Source organism: Scomber scombrus, chromosome 10 (assembly GCF_963691925.1).
Source record: "Scomber scombrus chromosome 10, fScoSco1.1, whole genome shotgun sequence".
Taxonomy (NCBI): domain Eukaryota; kingdom Metazoa; phylum Chordata; class Actinopteri; order Scombriformes; family Scombridae; genus Scomber; species Scomber scombrus.
The window spans coordinates 13,081,490-13,104,778 of NC_084979.1; the positions used below are offsets into that span (position 1 = coordinate 13,081,490).

Genomic DNA, 23,289 nt, shown 5'->3' on the forward strand with positions numbered 1-23,289 from the left:
GCATGCATGGCTGTTATTTTTCAAACTGCACAGAGGGAAGCGTGGCTGTGTTAAAGGATAAGTCTGGCAATTTTCTATAGTCAACCAATCTCACTTTTGGATCCAAAACAAACAATGAACTGATCTACTAACAATTATTGCGTGTTATTCCTCTGTGCTGTGGACTTCCACTGTTGTCCAAAAACTATTAAAAACATGTCCGTGAGCCTCAACGCTGCACTAGGTGGGATGTTCCTTCATTATGAAGGGTTTGGTCACATTAGTTTGTTCAGAAACGCAGTACGCAGGCTCTTCTTGTTTCAGCTGTGTAATTCTGCAGCAAAGACCAAGGGAAATGAGGGGTTATATTACTGTACTGTGCTACAGTTAACACTAGAGAAACTCCATTCCACAGACAGGTACAGCACATATTACAAATTGGTCTTCATAGTAGGAAATAGAATGTATTTCCTCTAGAAATGTAGAAATTATTATGCGTTTAGCACCAAAAATAAATGTACATTGTGTCCTAAGGAGAACCAATGATTTTGGTTTCTATGATTTTCCCTATTTTTCGTCCAGTTGCTCCTCCTTTCCTTTAGAAAACTCTCATCAGCTTGGAGGAGGGGTGATCTAGCTGCATGAACATATGTCTCAGTGGGACGGTGGTGATGTGAGCAAACTACACAGTATGGGTTAATAAAAACAGGAATAAAATAAGTCAAGCCAATGAAATGGTATTTTCATTTCTGTAATGTGATGAATTTTAGTTAAAATATTACATTAGAGTGGGACATAAACAGGTAGTGTGGGTCATTCTGAACTATAAACCAATGCATCACCTTAACTTGCAAGTACAAGTGGCCAGACAAATTTGCCTCACTTACCCCATTAAAAAATTATTACTAATTTAGTTATGAACATAATATATAATAACTGTCTTTATGCTCAGATAGTAGCTGGCCTCCTTTTGAAATCTGCAATGAAAGGCTTGTCTTCAATTAGCAAATAGCGTCTGGCAACATTTTTTTTCCATTTTCTCCTTAACCACCTGTTTGCTATTGTTCTTTTTCACCTCAGACAATAGTGCTAACTTTTCCTCCTCTCGACTCCCTTTGATTTGTCCTGTTGGATAGTCTGGACAGTAGATAACCTCTGCTCTTCTAGGTTTCTGCACTTGATTTGGAATGGTGCGTGGATCACTCTGTTTACGCTTGAAGGAATTGATATTCAGCATCCAATGTTACGCAGCTTAGTGTGGTAGTTCACCATTTTGTATTTCAAACTAATCTTTCACCCATAGAGCCAGTAACAGTAACTCACTACCTTAAACATGGATGCTTCTTCAATAGTGCTTTAGCTACTGCATCAAATTCAGCACTTGAGGGATAAGATTTATATTTCATGATTTGTGATGTCAAACAGTCAAAAATGTCACACTTCATCCTTGGACTAGGACTGAAGAGAGTACCATTTCATTAAAAGTCACTGGAGCTGGATCTCTACATCATAGACAAACTCGGGCACAGGAAATATTCACTATTTGTATTTCCCCAGCCAAGCCTCAATGGATCCAGACCATGAAGGACACAGCCCTGGCCATAGAGGAGAGACTATACTGGGAGTGTCGAGCCAATGGCAAGCCCAAACCTTCCTACATGTGGCTGAAGAATGGCCAACAGCTGCTCTCAGAGGTAAATTACTGCCTGTCTTCTGCCACCTACCAGAGTTTCATTTTAAAGACTTAATCTTCAGCTTCAGCTCATCCTTTTCATTTTAGAAAGCCTGATGTCAAACACATTGCTGTTTTTCCAAGTGCAAAACAGAGTGAGATGAAAGGAGAGTGTAAACATCTTGCTGAGGTGTGCCAGTGATGAGACATGGATGTAACTGTCTCTTATTCTGCTCTACCTTGGCATATTACACAGTCTTAGAGAGTGGATCAGTGTAGTCCCCAGGATATTGCTCTATTTCATCTGAATGGAGTCAGTGGTTGTTTTTCATTATTCATGGTGCATGTTTAAGCTCCTCCTGATTTAGGGACAATGGACTTAATCTACTGTGAAATATACTGTATATAGCAGCGCACCTTACTCCAGACCACCAGAGAAATACATGTAGGGTTGAGTATTTTCAGATCCACGGCTTTGAACTTGACAGACTGTAACATGTTGCAGAGATTTATTTTCTTTCTAGCATTTAATTATGCTCAGGGCTAGGCATACTTGGTTTGAATTTAAATGCAAATATAACCTGTCATATATTATTATTAAAAATACATTTTTTTCAAATGTCAGTCTTTAATTTGATTTTTAAGAATATTGTCAGTAGGATTCTTAGCATTAAAGGTGCTGTACTATGTAGTTTTTGTTTCAGATATATAGCTTGTGATAAGAATGCTGTTTGCTAAATGTATATGCTTTCATTAAAATAATATTGAATGAACATGAGAGCTTAATCCTCATTAATAAAAAATACATAATTAGACTGTGAAGCATTTTGGGTTATGGATATGAAAGTTTTGATAATGCATGTGGAAAAATGTAATTTGTCATGCCAGCAGCATGGCTTTATGCATGTGATTAAGTAAGATGGTTACCATGGTAAACATTGTACCTGCTAAATGTCAGCATGGTGTCATTGTGAGCAAGTTGCAGTGTTAGCATTAGCATTTAGCACCACTGTATTACTTTAGAGCTGATAGCATTGCTGTAGGACCCCTTCAATTAGCCAGGGTGACACAAATGTGAGCTCAGTTTTCACTAAACAATTTTGTTAAAAACATCCATTGAGAAACAATTGAGCCCACCACCTGGAAGCGGGACCAACCAGCACACTATAAATAGCCTACTGGTTTACATAATGGTGGAAACAAGTAGGGACATATTTGGGAAATTAAAAAGTGGTTTGTGCTCGGACTGATTCATTCTCTAAAAGACAGCCCTGATTTGATCTACGCTCATTGACAAAGCCTCTAACCCAATCCAATGGTTATTAAGCTTTGCCAGAGAGTGCTGAGCAAAGCAAAAGCTATCTTTAAGTCTTAAGCAATAATTGCTTTCTTTCATCCTTTTCTTCACAGGACAGAATCCGTGTGGAGGACGGAGTGCTGTCAGTGTCAGTGCTGACACTATCTGACGCGGGCATGTACCAGTGTGTGGCTGAGAATAAACACGGTGTCATATATTTTGCTGCTGAACTAATGGTTTTAGGTAGGATGGCATTTATCTTTCCCTTAAATCCTCAAATCATTGTTGCCAAAGAGTCTTAAAGGTCATCTTACTGTCATTCTAAAAGGTTGTCTGGATTAGTGGATAATGGGGTCAGTGAGGAAGGTTTTGTCGGATCAAACACATTTAAAAAAATATTTTTCATGATATCCTGATTTACTTTGATGTGATAGTGCAGATTGAGGTGGTAGATACAGAATACCAAAAACAGTTTGAGCTTCTCATGTTAAAGTTGAACGGTAAATATGATCTTTTATTGGAAAAAAAGTTTAAAAAAACAAAACAAAAAAAACAACCCATTTTTAATGTTTCTTCATTTTATTAATAGAACATGGAATGAAAATTCTCTGCATTGATTCAATTTTATATCTATTTGATTCCCATTACAAATGTTTAAAACGTCTGTCTCCATTACTTTACGATTTTCACAGATCAAACTGAAGCATGCTTCAAATGCCCTGTGAGATTTGCTGCAGTCTTGTACTAAAGTCAGTTTACTGTTTCCCATCAGCTTCTCCACCAGACTTCACAGGGAACGTCCTCAGAGCTTTGCTCAAAGCCAAGGCAGGAAGTACAGTGACTTTAGAGTGTAAACCCCAGGCCTATCCTATCGCCAGCATTTTGTGGAAGAAAGGAAACCTGCCTATCCACACCAATGACAGGTACTCAACTGAAACTACTTCGTCTCCAGTTGAAAGTGTTGCATCAGAAAAAAAACTGATGGCTATTCCTAATATTTATATTAATGTGCACACATAGCCAATTTATTATTTTTGAATCCAAACTTTTATGTAATGATGAACTGATGCTTTGTTCTTTGAAGCTGGATTGTAAACTGCTGTCTCTGCTTCTGCTCTCCTATAGGATCACGCTTTCCCCAGATGGAACGCTGAGGCTTGCCAATGTGAGCAAGTCTGATGCTGGCAGCTATACGTGCTTTGCTAGGAATAGATTTGGCATGTCTAGTACAACTGGAAGGCTCCTTGTTACCGGTAAGCTCCACTGATAAACAGCAGAATGTTTGTGTGCCCCACGTAGTAAGCAGAATTTATTGCTCAGTATAGATTAACACAAGGGAAAGCTGGTGTGCCACGAGGACTTGAGTCAATAACTGGTGGGTAGAAAACATAAACAAATGTTAAGTTTTGCTCTAAAGGAGTGTCGAAACTTAGGGAAATCTCTATGCTTGCATAGAGTTTCTGCATAATTAAGTAACAGCCTTAAATGTTTTTGAATTATTTTTTTATTTCATTTATATTTTGTATACTTTATTTATTTGAGGGTGTGTAATAGTTACCAAAACTGCAAGTGGAACAAACTCTTGTCTGTCAAGTTAATGTTATTGAATTGTTTTGCCTCGCTGCATTTTGCAGCAGTTGCAATAATGCACTTGGAAGTTGTTTGAAAAAATACTCTATCATTGTTTTCCTCAAAGCGGTTGAAACAACCAATTTACTGCAACAAATGAAAGTGCCCTGAGTGGAAGCAATGAAAGCGTTAGCGAGGAGGTGTAACAGACAATGTTGTTGTCGAAAGCGTATTTCCAGTGGCGTGCGTGATAGTTAAGTTCTCCAGGATCCTTATTGGTTTTATTAATGTACTGAATGCTATTGTCTGCCACCGTGAGTGCCAAGAACATGTTTTTTTTTTAATTGCTGGAGTATTTTTCTAAGCCATAATGCAGTCAGTGACACAGAGCCATGACCCAGACATTGATTATTACTAGCTTAAGAAGTGCAGGGACTCCTTTTAACATATGATATTTTTTTCATCCCTCGACAGTCAATATAAGGTATGATGTGAGAGTGCAAATCCTCTTTTACTTTGTTGTACCTTCTTTATTCGATTCAAGCCGATTCATTATCTTGTCTTTTAAAGCACAGCAGACTTAGCCAAATGATTGTTATGGTAGACTTTGAAGCAGTGCCCCTCATTTTGTTCTGGGTGCACAGAGCAGCCTATTACGTGAGGTTTTATCTGATTCACAGTGTATTGTAATTGCTATCAGGATTTCAGAAGATTATTCTTGCCGTATCAGCCTGTATTAGGCCGTTTTAGTGGTGGCAGGCTGCATGTTATCACATTATTCCACTAAGACTTTCATGAGACCTGTCTTTATATAGATAATACTTCTCTCCCTATGACTTACTATATTACAGAGCATGCTCTTGTCTCCCAGCAATTGTCATATCACGAGTGTGCTTCCTTTTCTCAGACAGTCAACAAAGCACTGCTCATCTTTTTTGCAATGTTCTGTGTGATATTGGCTGCTATCCCGTCAAAAATGACTCCTGCTCATAATGTGTTTTTTTCTTTCTTTTTTTTTTTTTTGGGGGGGTGGCAGATCCAACCAGAATCATCCAGGGGCCAGTGGACATGGAGATCATTGTGGGCGAGAGCATCGTGTTACCCTGTCAGGTCATTAGTGACCCCGTCCTTGATGTTTCTTTCTCCTGGGCCTTCAATGGACAGCTCATCGCCAAGGGGGACGGTCACTTTGAGCTAGTGGGTGGGGTGAGTGACCTGCAGTCATACGTCTTCAGAACGTGTGAATGGGCAGTTGGCACCTCATCCCATCTTGCCTCACTTCATCCCTGCCATTAGTTAAAAGAGACAGCTTGTGGTTTGACATCACGTTATTTCTGGGAGATTTACTGTGGTTAGCATTGCTGCAATTGGTGTGAGACCATCTTTTTTGCCATTCTCCAAAATCTCCTCAGAGGCATAATAAGTTGCATGCATGTGAAAATCTTTGGAGGGATGTGCTGTTTGAACACTGGGCTATTGTAAGCTTCCAGTTGTATTTTTGTATTTTTGACGGTATGCTATGTCAAAATACACTGCAGTCATCTTTTTGGGTACAGATCTTCTGCTTAAGCTCAGTAATCTATTTTTAATCAATCAGTCAATTTCATGATAGTGCAGAATGACCGTGGTCCCAATACACCTTACAGTTAAAAATATACAGCATGCCAATAAAATGATAAAAGTTAAAATGGGACAACCACATTAAAAACATCAATGTTAAATGGATGTTAAGAAGCCGATGGCCCCGACTATTGTAGACTGTAATGAAGGGAATAAAGGTGGGTTTTCAGTCTTGATTTAAGAATTTAAGTGAACATGATAAGCCAACTGATTTTTGTTAAATGAAGGAATGACCAGGAGACATTGTTACTTTGGTTGCTTTCTTTTCAAATCCTTCTTTGACATAGCCTGCTGCACATCTCTTCATAACAGAAAAGGGATACACATCATTAGAGGTGTCTTTATAAGGAATGAAAGCATGGCAGAGCCCCAAATGACAAAACACTTTCAGAACACCCTCACACCCTTCGAGATTAGCCATTCTTCCTGTGTGTGTTTGACTGACAATGTTCTTATCTGAAAAGAGACTCCTTCCCCAGAAATGCTTGGATGTCCCCAGTCTAAAGAGATTATCAACTTAACTTTGCTGCTTCAAGGAATTTAATTTCCATAATTAAACCATGTTGGCATCACTGCCACATTTCACTGCCAATGCCAAGAGAACGACTTCGCTACTAATTTACTGTTTGCTGCTTATATGGGTGTCCTCTCAGATGATAATCTAGGGGGCCTTTTTCCCTCTCCAATCGAGCAAAAATTGCCTGCTTAACTCAGTAGCAATAGCTTATTTTTGAAGTTCCAACAGGTCTTGAAGGTCATGGTGAATACATCTGCATAAAGCAAGTGAAATAGCTGAGGCCACGTCAAACACAAAAGCTCAATTCACTGCACGCAATATTTGTGAATTCTAGCCTTGATCCTTTTCATCTGAGCTCGTCTTGGATCGCTATATGTGACTATGAGGTTCTGTCTTTTTTAGTTTTGCCTTTATAGCTCTGACTGCAAGAGCTGTCAAGAGATGTGTGTTTAATACATACATAGTATCTTTTTTATAAAACAGGCTTATATTCTCCTGCAAAGTCCTTGCTAAATAACTGCAACCGTTTTTGGCACCGCTATTTACTGCACTTTATGTATGCCTCACTACATTTTTTAATAAGCTGTCACAAGGTCTGTTATCTTTCATGCTACATAAAGCTTTCTTTCTTCCTTGGTAGAGAACAGCAGGAGATCTTATGATCAGGAACATTCAGCTTTACCATGATGGCAAATATATCTGTGTGGTGGACACGGATGTGGAGAGCCTGTCAGCTGTAGCTGTATTGATTGTGAAAGGTAAGAAAGCCTCCTCTCTGCTCTGCAGTTACTAATTAAAATGAGGCTTGCAGCCAAGTTGTTTTTGGGTTCCCCTTTAAAAAAGCAGAAATTAAAAAAAAAAAACTAAAAAAAAAACAGTAAAGTAGGTGAAAGACACAGCTACAAAACAACCCATAATAAGAAAATGTCAGTACTCTGTATTACCTAACAAGCTGCGCTGCAAAAAATAAAGGAAAATATATCTTATAAAAGATGTTTTTCGAGACATTATGTGAATTTGCCACTTTCTGGGTATATATTGTTCACGTAGGTTTTTAAACTCAAATGGGTTTTGTTTCAGCTGGTGATTGCTGTGAGACTTAAATGCCCACATTCACGTGAAAATCATTCTGGGTTTTAAACGAGAGTCTACAGTTTTTATGTCTTTCTTTGTTGTATCAACCGTTTGATTACATCAAATCGAAGAGGCTTATTTTTCTTTTACATTACACTCAGAGATGTTTGTGGAAGTACAGAACTTGACAAAATTGTTTGGATGTGGGTTTTTTTCCTCCTTTTTTTAATGGCCAATTTTCAATATTGTTGCAATGTATTTGACAGTAGAATGTTTAGATGCTTGTCTGTGCTCACTCATGCAGTATTTACATCTCCAGAGAGACATAATTGTCAAGAGCTGCGTTGGGTAAAACAAAATAGGACTATTTTTTTTCTATGTTTTGGGGAGTGGCAGATTTGTATAGCGTGTAGAGTGAGAGGAGGATGTTTCTGGTTGTGATCAATACCCCAAATGGTCAAGCAAATTGACACTACGCAAATATGTTAAATGTCAGATGAGGGGAGGGATTATTTCGGTGTCAAGATTTGAAAAGGTTGGATCCATATCTTTATCTAGTAGGGATACCCACCAGTTATTTGGCTTGGCACATTGAAGACCGTCTAGGCAAATGGCATAAATAGGCACTCCTTTCCAAAATGGCTGAAGTGGAAATAAGGTTGTTTCTCAAGTAGAAGCAATGTCAAGGCCATGAAAATGGATTGGCCTAGTATTGACTTAAGAGAAACTTGTCTGTGACTCAGACTGCATTATTTACACTTCCTGCTCACTGCAACTGTCACAGATGTCTCATTCCTTGGATCGAACGGCTTCAAATGTTGGGCGGCAAAGCATGAAGCTGGATAGAAAACCAGTCATTGAGGGCAAATGGCTTCGATTTATCACAGACTTGCAGCAAAATGATGGTGGTCACATGTTGATCAGTATATTATTTTCCAATCTAGCAGCCAGCCAGTCATTATCCAGTTTGGAAACCCAGCACCTCTACCTATAACCCATAAAGGGCACAATAACACCTCTAAATAATGTGCAGCACTGCTGACCATGCATCAGTATATGAACCTTCCAACACACTTGCTGTGGTCACCTTAAAGGGTATTCTCTTTACTTACCTCTACCAGTAGTCATGTTAATAGCTCTGGTTGTATTTACCTTCACCACAGACTTTTTCAGAAAGAGTGTTCCTGTTACTCTTAATAATCCCCATAACACGCTGTCAATTGTTTTTGCTGCAGCTACTTTTTTTCAAGAAAATACTTCTGTGTTTTGTTCTAAAGAGATGTCACTGCTGAATAAAAAAAAAAAAAGTCATTCTCAAATGCTGCAAACACAAAAAAACAATATTGCTCAGAACCTCATTTCTTTTGAGGTGGTGGCAGAAATCTTAGAGACGGATATCTCAAAACCTAAATCATCTGCATGACTAAATACTACAAGGTGCGAAGACAACTGCATTTACATGTGCAAAAAAATCTGCAATTGCAGTGTTTAGAAAACAACGTAAATAATGCAGGAAACATTTAAGTGTGATGATAATGATAATGCCAGTGTGACTGTGCTGTTAGCGACATTTATTATTGTACTCACAGCAATAGTAACTGTTGGTGTTACAATAGACACATTGTTGCAATCATGTAATATTAGCTGCTTATAGTAGCTCAATAATTGTGCACAGCACTATTTGTGGGCCTGTTTCGCTCCACTCCTCTCGTAGCAGTGAAGGTCAACGATAATCGTTCCTGACACAAAGACTCTTGAGTGATTATCTGGGTTCTTGTTTTTTTTACAATGGCAATGGAAAAAATGTTTTAGATGCCACTCCACGATGCCTCACAGAGACTCTACCGGCTGGTCGTGGTTATGGAGAAGGTCACGGTGCATGGATTGCATCGTGGTCATTAGCATTCAAACCACTTGGTGAGCACTTGTGCTTGTATGACAGTTATGTCATCATCAGCACCATCCTGGAAGACAATACGTAGGGAAATTTACCTCTGAACAGTCAGCACAACACTGTTCACTGATGTGTTTTATCAATATGATTTATTTTTTAACATTATTTGATATAGATGTACTTTAGTGTGACATGTGTGATGGGATATTTTACAAATGTAGGTAGTTTAGACCAGATTGATATTACCATGGCTGTAATTATTAATAATACAGCCAGATATTAATTTGCCCTGAGCCAAGTTCACAACAAAAGCCCAGACAGTCTGTCCATATTAATAACAGATTATTTGAACACCCTCAAGACACTGACAGCACCCTCTCGCCTCAGCCAATGAAATATAATTAAAAGGATAAGGAATTGATCCTTGATTGTGCGCACCATTAATATGTATTAATGAGGCCAGTGTATTTTTTTGTATGTCAGTGTATGTTTTTTTTCATCAGGTAATGCTAATGAGTTTTATACAGATCAACGGTCCTCAAGCAAGAAGCACTCATACAGACAGATGTGTTCTTAAGATGCACGTACGAGAGATTTAAGAACATTTGTGGCACTCATTAATTTTCTACTACAGAGTATTTTCTTTTATGTATGAACGAAGCTTCAGGGTCCACACCTGTCGTACGTGTCATGACTAGATTGTCTTTGCCTTTCCTCACTGGGGAGATACACTTGTTTGACTCGCAGTTATAATATCCTAATCTCAATTAATTTGGAGTTTAAATATAATACTGAAATTAACAAAAAAACTAAATACAAGAAAAACAAATGTAACACACAATTTATATTCAGTTTATCCATATTATAATCATCATCATGGTTTTTTAGATTTTATGATTTTTGTGGCCATGTTATGGCGCAGCAACTTCTAAATTTCAGTAGTTGCAGGAAAACTTCTCTCACTGTGACAGCTGCTGTCTCTGTATGTCTCTGCAGGTGTCTGACCAGTATCATGTTGTGCTGCAGCTGACAGTGTAACATCACCTCTAGGCTATAATTTTCTCTCTAACATGCGGTAAATGTCACATCCCTTGACCGCCTCTCATGACGGAGCACTGTGCTTTCGAAAGATGTTTTTTAGCATTTAACTTCCCGTCAAAAGCATTTCCTCTAATGTCATGTTAGCTGGATTAATATTCTCTAATTATTTTGTCACTCCTAAATTTGTTCTTCTGATTTCTGAAAGCAGTACTGCAAGTTTTGCTGTGTTTTTACTTTTTGTGAAGTTTTCGGGAGTTAAACTCACCCACAAACATAGCGGAACATGGACCTTTATATGGCAATTTTTGAGGCATGGATTGTGGTAATGATCACATCTAACAAACTACTACTACTCATGAACAGGTGGCATTCATCAGGCTGAAACAAGCGATTTACAACAATTTCAGGAAGTTAAGAGTTTGTTGAATCCGACTTGGAACATTTGTACAAGTAAACCTCAGAGAAAAGGCAGAGAGTTTTAGGATAAAAATACAAAAATACTATTACATGAGGCCCAATATCTATAAAGCCAGAGCTTTGTGCTTTGTGGGCAGAATGTACAAGTCTTCTGTAAACAAAAAAAGCAGTTCAGCGAAACCTTGTTTAGCATGCCTGTTTAATATTTAGACATACATGCAAATATATATACCTCATTCATACTGCATGAACCATAAACACAAATTCTGTTTTTGTGTTCCCAAAACATTGATTGTTTGTTTAAAATATAATTTGCTGCTTTAATAATTAGAATATTTTGCTTCAGATTAGAAACCACTTCAGATCCAGTGAGGAGTGTGAGCAGAGCTAGGGGCATTATTATTCTGCGGTCTGTCTCACAGCTCTCTAGTGGTCTATTATTTCTGATGAGCTGACACATTCATTAGAACAGGAAACAGTAGATGAGGCTAAAGTAAAACATCACACAGCTTAATTGGTGGGATAATGAAAATAAATGATAAAACTCTGGTTCTTTGGGGGTATGAAGCGCTTTTTCATTTTTTACCTTTTAATTTGACTCCTTGCATCTTGCGCCTGCCGTTCCATCGATCAATTACCAGGAGGACCATGAAAGGAAAGGATTACAAGTTGGGTGAATATTGGAGGATAAATCTTGAATTAACTTTTAATGCCTTTTGAATGGCATTACTTCTCTTCAAACCTAAAGCTTTTGAACATGTTCTGTTGCTAATATGGGTTTAAAGCTGTAAAGGCTTTCAGCAAAGTTTAACGATACTCTCTACTACAGTTTAGGTGGATGTGTTTTTTATACAAATATACATATGTGCTATTCATGTTTTCCTTGCAGTATATGTGTATAACACACATACCACATTCTGTAGTCTGTGCTTCCCCGTCTGTGAGTACCTCACAGTGTCTGTTCCTGTGATTGAGCCAGGCGCCCCCAGCCCTCCAGACTCAGTGACAGTGGAGGAGGTGACAGACAGCACAGCCCAGCTGTCCTGGAGCCCCGGCAGAGACAACGGCAGCCCTATCACCAATTACCTCATCCAAACCAGGACTCCTTTCACTGTGGGGTGGCAGAGGGTTAATACAGGTAAGCAGCACTTGAAGATGAATTTTCATCTCAAAACACATGTGATAGTATTCAGAAAATTCATGGATGCCCACAGGGAGATTCTCTTTCTGCCCTCAGCAGGGAGGTCAGGAGGTAGGGTCAGCTACAGAATGAGGGCTCTTGTGATGGGGGGGGGGGGGGGGGGTCATTACTCCTGCTTTTACATACTCTCAATTGAACCACTTTAATGAACTTTATCCCTGCCCCAGAATAATTTTCTTTTGCCTAAGCCAGGTCAAGTCTCTGTTGATGATATCAAGCTCCTGTTCCTATTGGGGGTAAATGTATCATCAATATAATCAGATTAAACTCTACACGAAGCAAAGGAGGAAGGGGTGTGTCTCACCCCATTCCACATAGAAATGTATAATGAGTGAATTTCGGTCTGACTGCGCCAAAAGCTGGAGAATCCACCAGAGTTGCTGTGGACTGGCCCAAGTACAAATACTCCCTACTTACAACAGTAAGGCCCTATGGCCAGAACAGAGGGTCCCCGTTGCTATTGATGTTAATTCAGCAGTTTAAACACAAAAACAATAGCACAGCCTTGTGCATTTAGAACAGAGATGCAGAATACTCTGTAAATCAAAATGCATGAGTTTGTTTCCCTTAATGATAATACTGTATATGCATTGAAATATACATGGACAAAATGTACTTTTCTCCTACTGTATAGGCCGTGGCACACAAAGTTTAGAAGGCCCAGATCATATGGCCAGTAACGTGACATATGTACAACATGAATACTTATGTCTTGTTTACATTACCTTACATTACCTTACCTTACCTTACCTTACTTTACCTTGCAGCAACACAAGGTAAGTAACACAAGGAAAGCCAGGTCTGTCTTCTGGCTCTGTTGCAAACCTTTTAGGAGCCCTGAACCTGAGCATTGACTGACTGTTTCTCAGTCTCACAATCATCATAATGGCACTGAGATTATCAGAATCAGAATAATCTTTATTGGCGAAATATGATTACACATACATGGAATTTGACTCTGGTTTAGTGGCTCTCAATGTACTTACATAGAATAACATCTCAACAGTCTTCAGGTATATACACAAGGAATGGTGAAACCATTTCTATGAACTGTAAACAGGATATAAATAGTGCAAAGAGGTGCAAAAGTGCAAGTGATGGGATAAATATTAAATGGTAAAAAATTATCCTTTATGATAACTTTATATACTTAATTTATTATTTCTTTATATTATTTTAGTCCCAGAGATAATCGATGGGAACACACTGACAGCTACTGTGGTGGACCTGAACGCCTGGGTGGAGTATGAGTTTCGGGTTTTGGCCAAAAACAGTGTTGGGGTGGGAGAACCCAGCCCTGTGTCAGTCAAGACCAGGACAGAGGATGCAGGTACAGTAAATGTATTTCACTTTTTTTCCTCTCATCTTGATTAGATATAAAATACCAAAACCAAATACTATGGGCTGAACACAAGCAAATGGTCTGGGATTATACCAGTATTTCTTTATGTAAAATTTTATGAAGGCTAAAGTGTTTATTTGGAGGTGTGTGAACAAGGTCTGTGTTGTGTAGTTCCTGACGCAGCGCCAGGTGATGTGGGTGGAGGAGGTGGAAGCAGATCTGAACTGGTCATCACATGGGAGGTAATTCATCAGTCTTATGTCAGTCTGTTATTCAGAGTGTCTGCAGTTAGTTTTGAGGTGCCTAATATTTCTCAGTAAATCAAAGCCCCTGCTCTGTCATAAATTCTGGGTCAAATGAAGTCTAGCGCTGCAGTCATTGTAATATCTTAGTTAAGAGTCTGCATTTGAAGCAGCAGCAATGTATATACAAGCAGAACACTGAATCTGAGGCTGTTTTCATTTATGATGCTTGGATCTGTGGTGAATTTTTGTTGTTCAGCCAAATCCACAATGCAAAAATGTAGCAATGAAGTAAACCAGCCGGGGAGCTGTAAAGTAATGTTGATATTGAACATGTCATTAGTTGGCTATAGCTACCTCATTATTTGAGTTTTCTCATTTCATTAAATGCTGAAATAACTTATCATTTTAAAAGCAGCACGGTCGTTCTGTAATGAGCTTAGGTTTTTTTTAATGGCATTTTACTCCTCATTTCATTCCATCAGGTGACCCACAAAAGCAATTTGTGGGTCATGCACACCATGAAAGTGGGTGGTGATTGTGTCAGCCCAGCAGCGGGTTGAACGTGAGTGGTTTGTATATGTTTTAATATCACTATAGTTTTGTGTTTCACTCTCAGCCTGTCCCTGAAGAACTACAGAATGGTGAAAGCTTTGGTTACATCATTGCTTTCCGCGCCTTTGGAGAAGTTAGTTGGACCCACGTGGCCACTTCTGCCCCCGGTGCATCCCGCTATGTGTACCGCAACGACAGCATTGCGCCCTTCTCCCCATTTCATGTCAAGGTTGGCACTTACAACAGCAAAGGACAGGGTCCCTTCAGCCCAGTGGTCACCATCTACTCTGCAGAGATAGGTAAGGCAATAAACAGGAGTGGGATTTTTGGAAAGCTTTTCCTGCTTTTGAAAAGGACAAAGATCTTGGAAGTGGTTTTTATTGCATCTACTCAGCTGAAAGCGCTGGATAAATAAAATGACTTGCAGGAAAATAAATATGTAGAAATCTTTGTAAAATAAAATGTAAAAATAACACTGCAAACTGCAAAAATACAAAATAATGTAATTTAAAGCCTACATGCTCATCTATGTTTTTGGCTCACCTCTTTCATAGGCTTCAAATCCAAAATGTTGCCATAATTGTGTAGTTTTCATTTTCTTTGACACTAACTCTGCCATGTCTCGTCTCATCACCCTGAAAAAACACAATAACTTTCTAATAAACAACACACCATGGGCCATGTGCATCTTCCACCCACCCACCTTTGATCTGTTGCTGGCCTCAGCACTAAATTGCACATGGCTAACATCAAGCTCCATTTATAAACATAACATTATCTTAATCACGCTGGATTTAGTCAGTTGCTGATGTAGATTCCTTTTTAAGTCTGTCTCATAATGACAAATTCAGTTGGTTCCCATAACATCAAACTAGTTTAAACTTGTACTCTGGACCAGACCAGAAAACTGACCCAAACCTATTTATCAGCAGCATAGGTGTGTGATAATTCATCCTAGTAAAGATCAACAAGAATGTCACAGTTATAAATGTCAAAAATTGCAGAGATTTGGTCTGCTTGTCTTTGTGCTGTTGGAAGAAGACAGCAATACTCAGTCTCTTGTTGTCTGTTTTCAGAGCCAAGTGGGATGCCAGCGGGAGTTTGGGCCAGAAGTGTTTCAGCCTCTGAGATTGAGGTGAATTGGCAGGCTCTCTCCTTCACCCCTGAAAGGGTTCTGGGCTATGAGGTACATTTTACTCTTTTAAATGGAAATAGAAATCACACACAACGCAATTCAAATGCTTGTCACCCCCGCTGTACCTCAAAGCCATTACTTCCAAACTCTGCATTGCCATGGAAACGGCTGTTTCAGTTGGGCAACTGTTGCAGCCAAATGTATACAGTTCTTTGTACCAACACGAGAGAAAAACATGTTTGAAACATGTGTTCAAGAGAACAAAAGAAAATTGCTTGTCCACATGCCTTTTCGTGTTGCTGTCAGTTATGTGGTGTTATGATACAGTGCCTCATGATAGTCTGTGCCACAATACTACACCAGACTGCATGCCAAGTGCTATCATACCTCACCAGAAATACTGTTGTTTAACAATGTGAATCAATAGACTTGTCATTGTTCCCTGAATAAAAGAGCAATATTGAACTATTCAATTTCAAACCCAAAATGGTTGATTAGATTCTCTCATACCATAAAAAACGGAGACAGCCTGAATGCCTTGCCTGCATGCCCCTGACTGAATGATCAGGGTGATCAAAGGGCTCTGATGTAAGATGTTGGTGTTGTTATTCTTTTGCAAAGTTGTTTGAATATTTCCATCTAGGAAAGCTTTTGTGCCATTTTAGAAAAAAACACAAAAACTGAAAAATTATGACCAGAAAAGTAGGCAGGTGGGGGTAGTTTTAGGATAATTTATTTTTAGTGTAATGGGTAGAAGGACTGGTAACTTTATTTGGTATTTAAATGCATATTCAAATGTGGTAATTAGTCTTTCATTGCTGTAAAACTAAATATTACATGCTGTGTAATGCAACATAGATTGATTTATTGTAGTGCTTAAAGGATTAGACAATAAATCCATAGGTGATCCACAAAAGATCTTGGGTGGTAACTCTGATAATAATGATTTGTTTCAGTTATCAAGGAAAAATACATAATAGGTTCCTAGCTTCTTACAAGTGAGCATTTGCTGCTTTTCTTTAAATCATTGTAAATCAAATACTTTTGGGGTTTTTTTTAGATAAATGTGATGTTGTGATCTAGGAACTTTCACATTTCCGACATGTTATAGATTAAATCATTAATGGATTAGCTGTAGTAGCTGAACAAAAGTGTTGTGACAGTAAATTAATAAAAGCTTTGTAATGTCACATCAAATATCCTGCTGGAAAGGTGAAACAAAGCTATAATCTCTCTTCAGAGGATGCACCCTGAGGCAATCATTTAAAAAAAAACACATTTCTCTCAAGACATCAAAACAAATACAAGTCAAGTACTGTTTTTGGCTGCATGTCATAAAAAATGCATGCCTCTGATTTACACATTATGCCGGAGTCTGCAACTTTAATATGTCTTGGTTCAACCCAGATGACATGCTTTTTGTCTCAAATAGGTGGTGTACTGGGAAGATGACACCAAACCAGAGACCATGGGGAAGGTTAGGGTGCCTTGGAACCAAACCTCAGTCACAGTCAGCGGCTTGACAGGAAACACACAGTATTTCCTAACAGTCAGCGCCTTCAACACAGCAGGCACCGGCCCATTCCTCCCTGCAATCAATGTCACCACAAAAAAGCCACGTAAGTCTCAGGTCCCGAGAAAAATATATGTACACTGATAATAATGTAGAGGTGGAAAAAAATTAAGGGTTTGAAGGAAGTTTATTCTTAGCTGTTACTGCAAAGTTAATATGTGTTTCTAGTATGTTTGGCTTGTTGTTTCACATAAGGCAGAAAAAAGGAAGTATATGTATTTCCATATACCTTATATCCTCAAATAGTAGCCAGGGCCATTATTTATCTCAACTGCAGAGTGTATCAGGCCTTTATTGGAAGCAGGCTTATATTAGAGATGGGCCTTTATTTCTAATTCCATCTGTATGATAGAACAAAGCTTCCTTGTTTTCTGATCTGCTTCAGTTTGCTCTGTTAGATTTTTGTTACTGCATTACCAGTAATCCACTTACTCTGATGTGCAGAACAATAATTTGAGCGTTTGAGTTCAACTCAGAACATGTTGGCAGTGTACCACTCAGCTGTAGCTTGCAGGTAAAATGCTCATAGATGTATGCCTGCCTACTCGGCCAAGTTACCCTGGTTACCCTGGTTACCCATGCTCATGTTACGTGGCTGCTGTCACTATTATTAAAATATGCACTGTTATCCCTGTATTTAAATGATATTGCATCTCCTCCATCCCCCTCCATTCTCTGTGACGGTTGGTTAGAGGTCTACGTATGCACTCATAGAACTGGAGTTACATCCAGGTACCTACTATCTATGCCTTACTGGTATGCACATAATATAGCAGGCACCACAAGCTTATCCCTTGTTTTTTCTCTGCCTTTATGTGTCAACCATGATGCCGGCCATTATTGGAAACCCAGCTATTATTGGAAACCCAGCTTTTAATGACTACTGTATATTATTTGAGGAAATATAATATTGTAATTGTAGCATGATGATGAGATAGTAATATGTTACTGTGCTGACATATACAAATGTATTATTTTTACGTCATACAGCACCAGCCCAGCCACCGCTGAATGTTGAATGGACCCTTAATGGCCCTCAGCTGTCTCTTTACTGGGAACCTGTGGTGGCGATGGAATCAGAGTCAGAAGTTACAGGATACCAAGTGAGTTTTACTTTGTCACTGCACTTCCCATTGATATGTTTATTCCTTTTTGCATCAGGCTGAGTGAAAGCGTGGACCTTACCTGTGTAGAGGTATTACTACTTTCAGTATTAAATTTAGCAGTCATTAGAAAATGGAGCACCACTCTTCCACTGAAGTTAAATAATTAAACCAAATTAAACAGTCCTGTATCCAGCATCAGACAAGGAACAAAATTTGCTCCTGGCAATTTTCGTCTGGGCCAGCCCCATTCTTCCCCAACACGTGCGCTTATGAGTTGCATAAAGCAATATCAGACTATTCACTTTATATCATATAGCACCCTAACAACCAGTGTACTTACAGGGTTGCATAAAATAAAGTAATAAATAAATAAATTGCAGGGAACTGGCCCCAGAGGAAAAATCAGTACCGCAAGAGGCATTTGTAGAATTTTCTTTATTTGACAATTGAAAAAACAACTCTCTGTGCATCTATAATACAATCTATAACTTCACAAATAAAATGCCATAAGACTACAAATGATATAAGCATATGTCATGATTGTAGTCAATGTCATGATTCAATGTTGTCAATGCTCGTAAAACAAAACTAGCCAAAACTTAATTTCCACACTGGACAAAAGCTTTCCAATGACGAACTGGAAATGTGAGAGCTATTTATAGTCAATCATCTGACTTCGTGTTGCAGCTGATTATTATTTCATGCTATCACCTGATAGGAGGATGTCATGCACCTTTCACAGGAACAGGATTTTGCGTGGAAGTGGCATCGCTAGTTTGAATAAATGTGTTTTAAAATATTAAAATATTTTGTATCATCAGCCATGAACATTTTTTTCTCTCTGACTTTTTCCACTTCACCTTTTCAAATTTTGGGACATTTTTATAAGCTAGCATTATTTTCGATTCAAACTCCACTCTTTCTGTCTTAATGACTGAAATTGAGGCTTATCACAAATGAATCAAAGTGCAATGAGGGGACAAATAGTTCTAACTAAAGCCAATACAAATATCATATAGAATCTAGCTCTTTGCATCAACTCAGACAGAATGCATGGAAGATAATTAGTTTCCATAGTGACAGAGGGCTGTTGATGAGGCCTAGGACAGTAAGGCAGACCCAGTGATCTTCAGGTTGCTGTGGTGACAGCCAGATGAGGACCACTGTAGGTTCAGTGAAGCACTCTGGTTCAGTGCTTCTTCAGGCGAGTGAATCCAACGCTAAACAGGCTCAGACTAGCTGAAACCACATAGTAATCACACAGTAGGGTTCTGTTTTTTCGGTCTTAATGCGTTCAGCTTCAGTCTGTAGAGTTTGATGCAACTCCAATCAATTATGGAACAACAATGCTTAAGCACCTAAAGACACAAAATTGCAATAGTACATAATAATACAAATGTAACTACATGATAAAAATAGAAGATTACAAAAAATCATAAAATAGATATTCAAATGGCAAACAGTGTGCAATGGCTAAACTTACACCTCGCTTGTGGCTATAGGCGTCTTTGCAATTTTTCTTTTTCCTTGAATTTCTTTTTGGAGTTTCAGCTCTCAGCAGAAATTAAAATCCATCATCCAAAATGCAGTGAATGGGCCATAACGGCTGGCAAGGCCGAGAGAACAACAGAGGAAGCTTTTTAGATTAGAAGATTTGTAAAACTTTTTATAGTCTAGTAGGCATGTTTTAGAAGAAAGAGGATCCTTGGCACTCTTTTTGAGGGAACGCCTCGATTACTAATTAATTTCTTTGTGTGAAGAGAAAAACTGACCTTCAGCTGAGGGGGAGTCATTTTATTCCTATCCTATCTAGGGAGAATATTTGAAGGCTACATGCTTGCGATTGGATGCTCACTCATTTCTGTCATCGACATTGACTTACCATGAAAACCAGTTGGGAAAACACTTGCCTAATATTGATTAACCAAATAATTACAGAATGAATGAATGATTTTTCTAATTTGTAGCAATTTGCAATAATACAGTATACAGTATGTTACTTATATCATTTTCTTAGAAAATTGTTACCGAAACAGTCATTAGGTGGCAATGTGTCACCATGCTAATTGAATTTTTCTGTCATTTCAAAATAACTATCGGATTCTGAATTATAATAAATGTTAACAATGGTTGGACACATCAAGATACATATATATACACATTATAGTAGGGATTTCTGACTATTTAGATTGTAAAAAAAAAAAGGAGAGGAAGAGAGAGAGAAACACACACAAAAGAATGTGGGTTTGTCTATAAATTCATGACGTAAAATAGTGTAAGCAAGTAGGCTGGTGCAGTCTGTCCGTATCTGGAAGAAGACAAAACCATTAATTCCAAAACTGTCCATTTGCTTTCATGACTGGTAGGAAAGGCTGCCTTTTTTACTTCTGTTCAATGTTTTTCTTGACATCATTCATGCCCTGAGTCCAGAGATCACTGTGTGTGTGTGTGTGTGTGTGTGTGTGCTCCTGCATACACACTGATAGACTGCCAGACCAAAACACCACAACCTTTCTGAAAGAAAACAACTTTTTCTTATGCTCCTGGGTTCGTCTACTGCACCCATTTGTCTGTCTGTCTTTGGAGCTGTCACACGTATGTAAGAATTGTAGTGTAACATTTTGGTAATAATTACTAACAATGAACAATTTTGTATTTATCTTTTATTTTATTATTATTACTATAGAAAAAGAATGCAGTTGGAAAAGTAATTGGGTAATATTGAACTTGAAGAAATCTGTGATAAACACTGGTCACACAGCTAACAGCAGCTGTGGGGAATAGTGGGTGGCACTGAGGGGAAAAAACAGAACTCAAGGCCAAGCTTACATGCTCTAAAGGCTGGAAAAACCTGCAAGCATAGAAATGAATGGGGAGAATGGAGCAGCCACAAAAAGTGGCTGGGGGCATCTTTAGGACAGGTGCCAAGAAAGTGAGATCATGTTGGGTTGGAAGAAGCGGATTGGTTGAAACTCACTCCACAGTGGGAGGGGGATGAAACTTTTTGCAGGGGTCAGCAATATAGACAGAATAAAAGAGACCCCAGTTTTGAGTTCTTTGTGTCATTTATACATAGATTCTGTCTGTGTATGTTGGCTCCGGGTTTTGCTGTCGACAATAAAACTCTAACTGCATTCAGCTGGACGACTCCTGGTGATTTTTGACTGAATCTTTTTGGAACTTCAAAATTTTTCGAACGACAAAATACTTAGAAATAATTAGAGACTAGAGAATACATATTTCCATTGTGTCACCCTCATTGTTTCTCTCCCATGTTCAGCTGTCATACAGGAGACAGAGACACAAAGAGGTAAACACACTCACAACAACCAATTCAACAGCAGACTTGACCCTCCCCGAGGACGACGATGAGTACATCATCCTCATTCAGACGCTGAGCGAAGGAGGGTTGGGCCCGTCCTCAGATCCCATACGAATCCACCAACTCAGTAAGCTCATTGTTTGGGTTTCATAATGTTGTTGTGTTTATGTGTTTAGAAATAGAAAGTTCAAGTTAAAAGTTCTTGCTCTTGACTGAAAATGATACAATGACTGCTACTTTTCAATTCTTTCTCAGATGAAAAAAAAGAAGTTATTTCAAGGTTTTCAGTGTTCAGCTGTAATGCTGAAATATGCTGATGCCACTATGTTTCAGGATACAGCAGAATGACGTTTGACATAAGGATTAACTGCGACCTCAGTCTTTTCTGAACTTTTTTTTTCTTATTTACCCACTGTTGAAAATGAAGTCACTTAACACTTTTTAAACCTGACAGGGATATTTTGTCCTCTGTTGACTCACCATTACTCGTGTCCCTAGCCACCCCTGTTGGGCTCTTACAGGCTTATATTTTGCTGAAATATGCAGCACAATCCATCTCTGTCGCAGAGGTTGACTTCCTCTTTTACTAGTTGTCATGTGGGACTCCGGAGGTGCTTTTTCTTCTGTTCTAAATGCTAATTTGCATTGTTGATATTCTGTGTTAAAAATAGCATGTAAGAAAGATAAAATTCTGCATTGTTTATTTCCTTTTAAATTTCATTTTAAAAATAGGTGACTATTTTCCAGAGAGTCTTTGGATACTGAAAAGAAAAATATGCAGGCAAAACCCTTAAACAGGCAAAACAGATTGCTCTGTTTATAGACTTTAGTGGCTCTGAAACATCAGAAGAGGTTCAGGAAATTTCTTTTGCATCAATAATATATTTTTTTTCTTCAGGAAAGGGGTTATGGATAGTATATCATTACTGGAAAGTAGCCAATGATCCATAAGAATGAATTGACTAGCTTAAATCATAGATGGGGAAACAGGTGATGAGCACAAACTGCATCGGGTCCCTTTACGCACAGTTCCCTCAGCACATTTTTTACTTACAATTGCAGTCATAAGCCAGCACACATTTTGCCACATTTTCAGTACCCCTGTGAAACATCAGTATGCATGTTGTTTGTTTTGGAACACTAAGCATCTCATATTTAGTTTGAAAGGTGTGTATCTGTTTTTGGTTGCATCTAATGGTAGCATAGCAGAGAGCTAAAACTAAAAATTAGAATCAGGTATTTCAGATTGATGTTGTTGCTGCTGCCATGTGTGTCAGCTTCCTCCGACAGGTTGTTCATCAGTTTATCTGGATTTTTGTGTGTGTGTGTGCGTGTGTGCGTGTGCGTGTGTGTGTGTGTTGCAGGTATGAGCGCCCGCGGCTCAAGAGCCTTGAGTGTGGACAGCTCCCCCCTCTTCCTGTTCCTCGCCATCGCAATATCAACATTCAGGTCAACTTCATGACACAATGACAGACTCTGCTCTGTTTTTCAACCTTCAGTATTATTATTATTTTTTTAATTTGTGAAAATTGCTGGAGTTTTTTTTCTCTCTCTCTCTTTTGGAGATGACCACATGCTATTTTGCTGTGTAGTTTGCGGGTACGAGGCAGCACCAGAGCAGTGCTGTTAGAAACTTTAATTAACAATAAATGCTTGAGCTTTTTTTTTTCTTTTTTTTTTTACATAGGTCTGTTGGTCTTTTGGGAACAGTGCTCCATTTCAACTCTTTTTTT

The 23,289-nt window shown here is 38.6% G+C and overlaps 1 protein-coding gene across 1 annotated transcript in view; it reads left to right on the forward strand.

Annotated features, from left to right (window-relative positions):
* LOC133987455 (contactin-3-like) overlaps positions 1 to 23,018 on the forward strand; it is a 32,069-nt gene extending 9,051 nt beyond the window's left edge. Inside the window, exons 8-22 of the mRNA XM_062426833.1 lie at positions 1,537 to 1,673; positions 3,062 to 3,191; positions 3,721 to 3,871; positions 4,074 to 4,201; positions 5,554 to 5,723; positions 7,295 to 7,412; positions 12,060 to 12,218; positions 13,462 to 13,611; positions 13,795 to 13,865; positions 14,485 to 14,719; positions 15,497 to 15,606; positions 16,988 to 17,174; positions 18,119 to 18,231; positions 21,515 to 21,683; positions 22,921 to 23,018. Of these exons, the coding sequence (XP_062282817.1) occupies positions 1,537 to 1,673; positions 3,062 to 3,191; positions 3,721 to 3,871; positions 4,074 to 4,201; positions 5,554 to 5,723; positions 7,295 to 7,412; positions 12,060 to 12,218; positions 13,462 to 13,611; positions 13,795 to 13,865; positions 14,485 to 14,719; positions 15,497 to 15,606; positions 16,988 to 17,174; positions 18,119 to 18,231; positions 21,515 to 21,683; positions 22,921 to 23,018 (2,126 nt within the window). The remainder of the gene's footprint in view (positions 1 to 1,536; positions 1,674 to 3,061; positions 3,192 to 3,720; positions 3,872 to 4,073; positions 4,202 to 5,553; positions 5,724 to 7,294; positions 7,413 to 12,059; positions 12,219 to 13,461; positions 13,612 to 13,794; positions 13,866 to 14,484; positions 14,720 to 15,496; positions 15,607 to 16,987; positions 17,175 to 18,118; positions 18,232 to 21,514; positions 21,684 to 22,920) is intronic.
* The last annotated feature ends 271 nt before the right edge of the window (positions 23,019 to 23,289 follow it).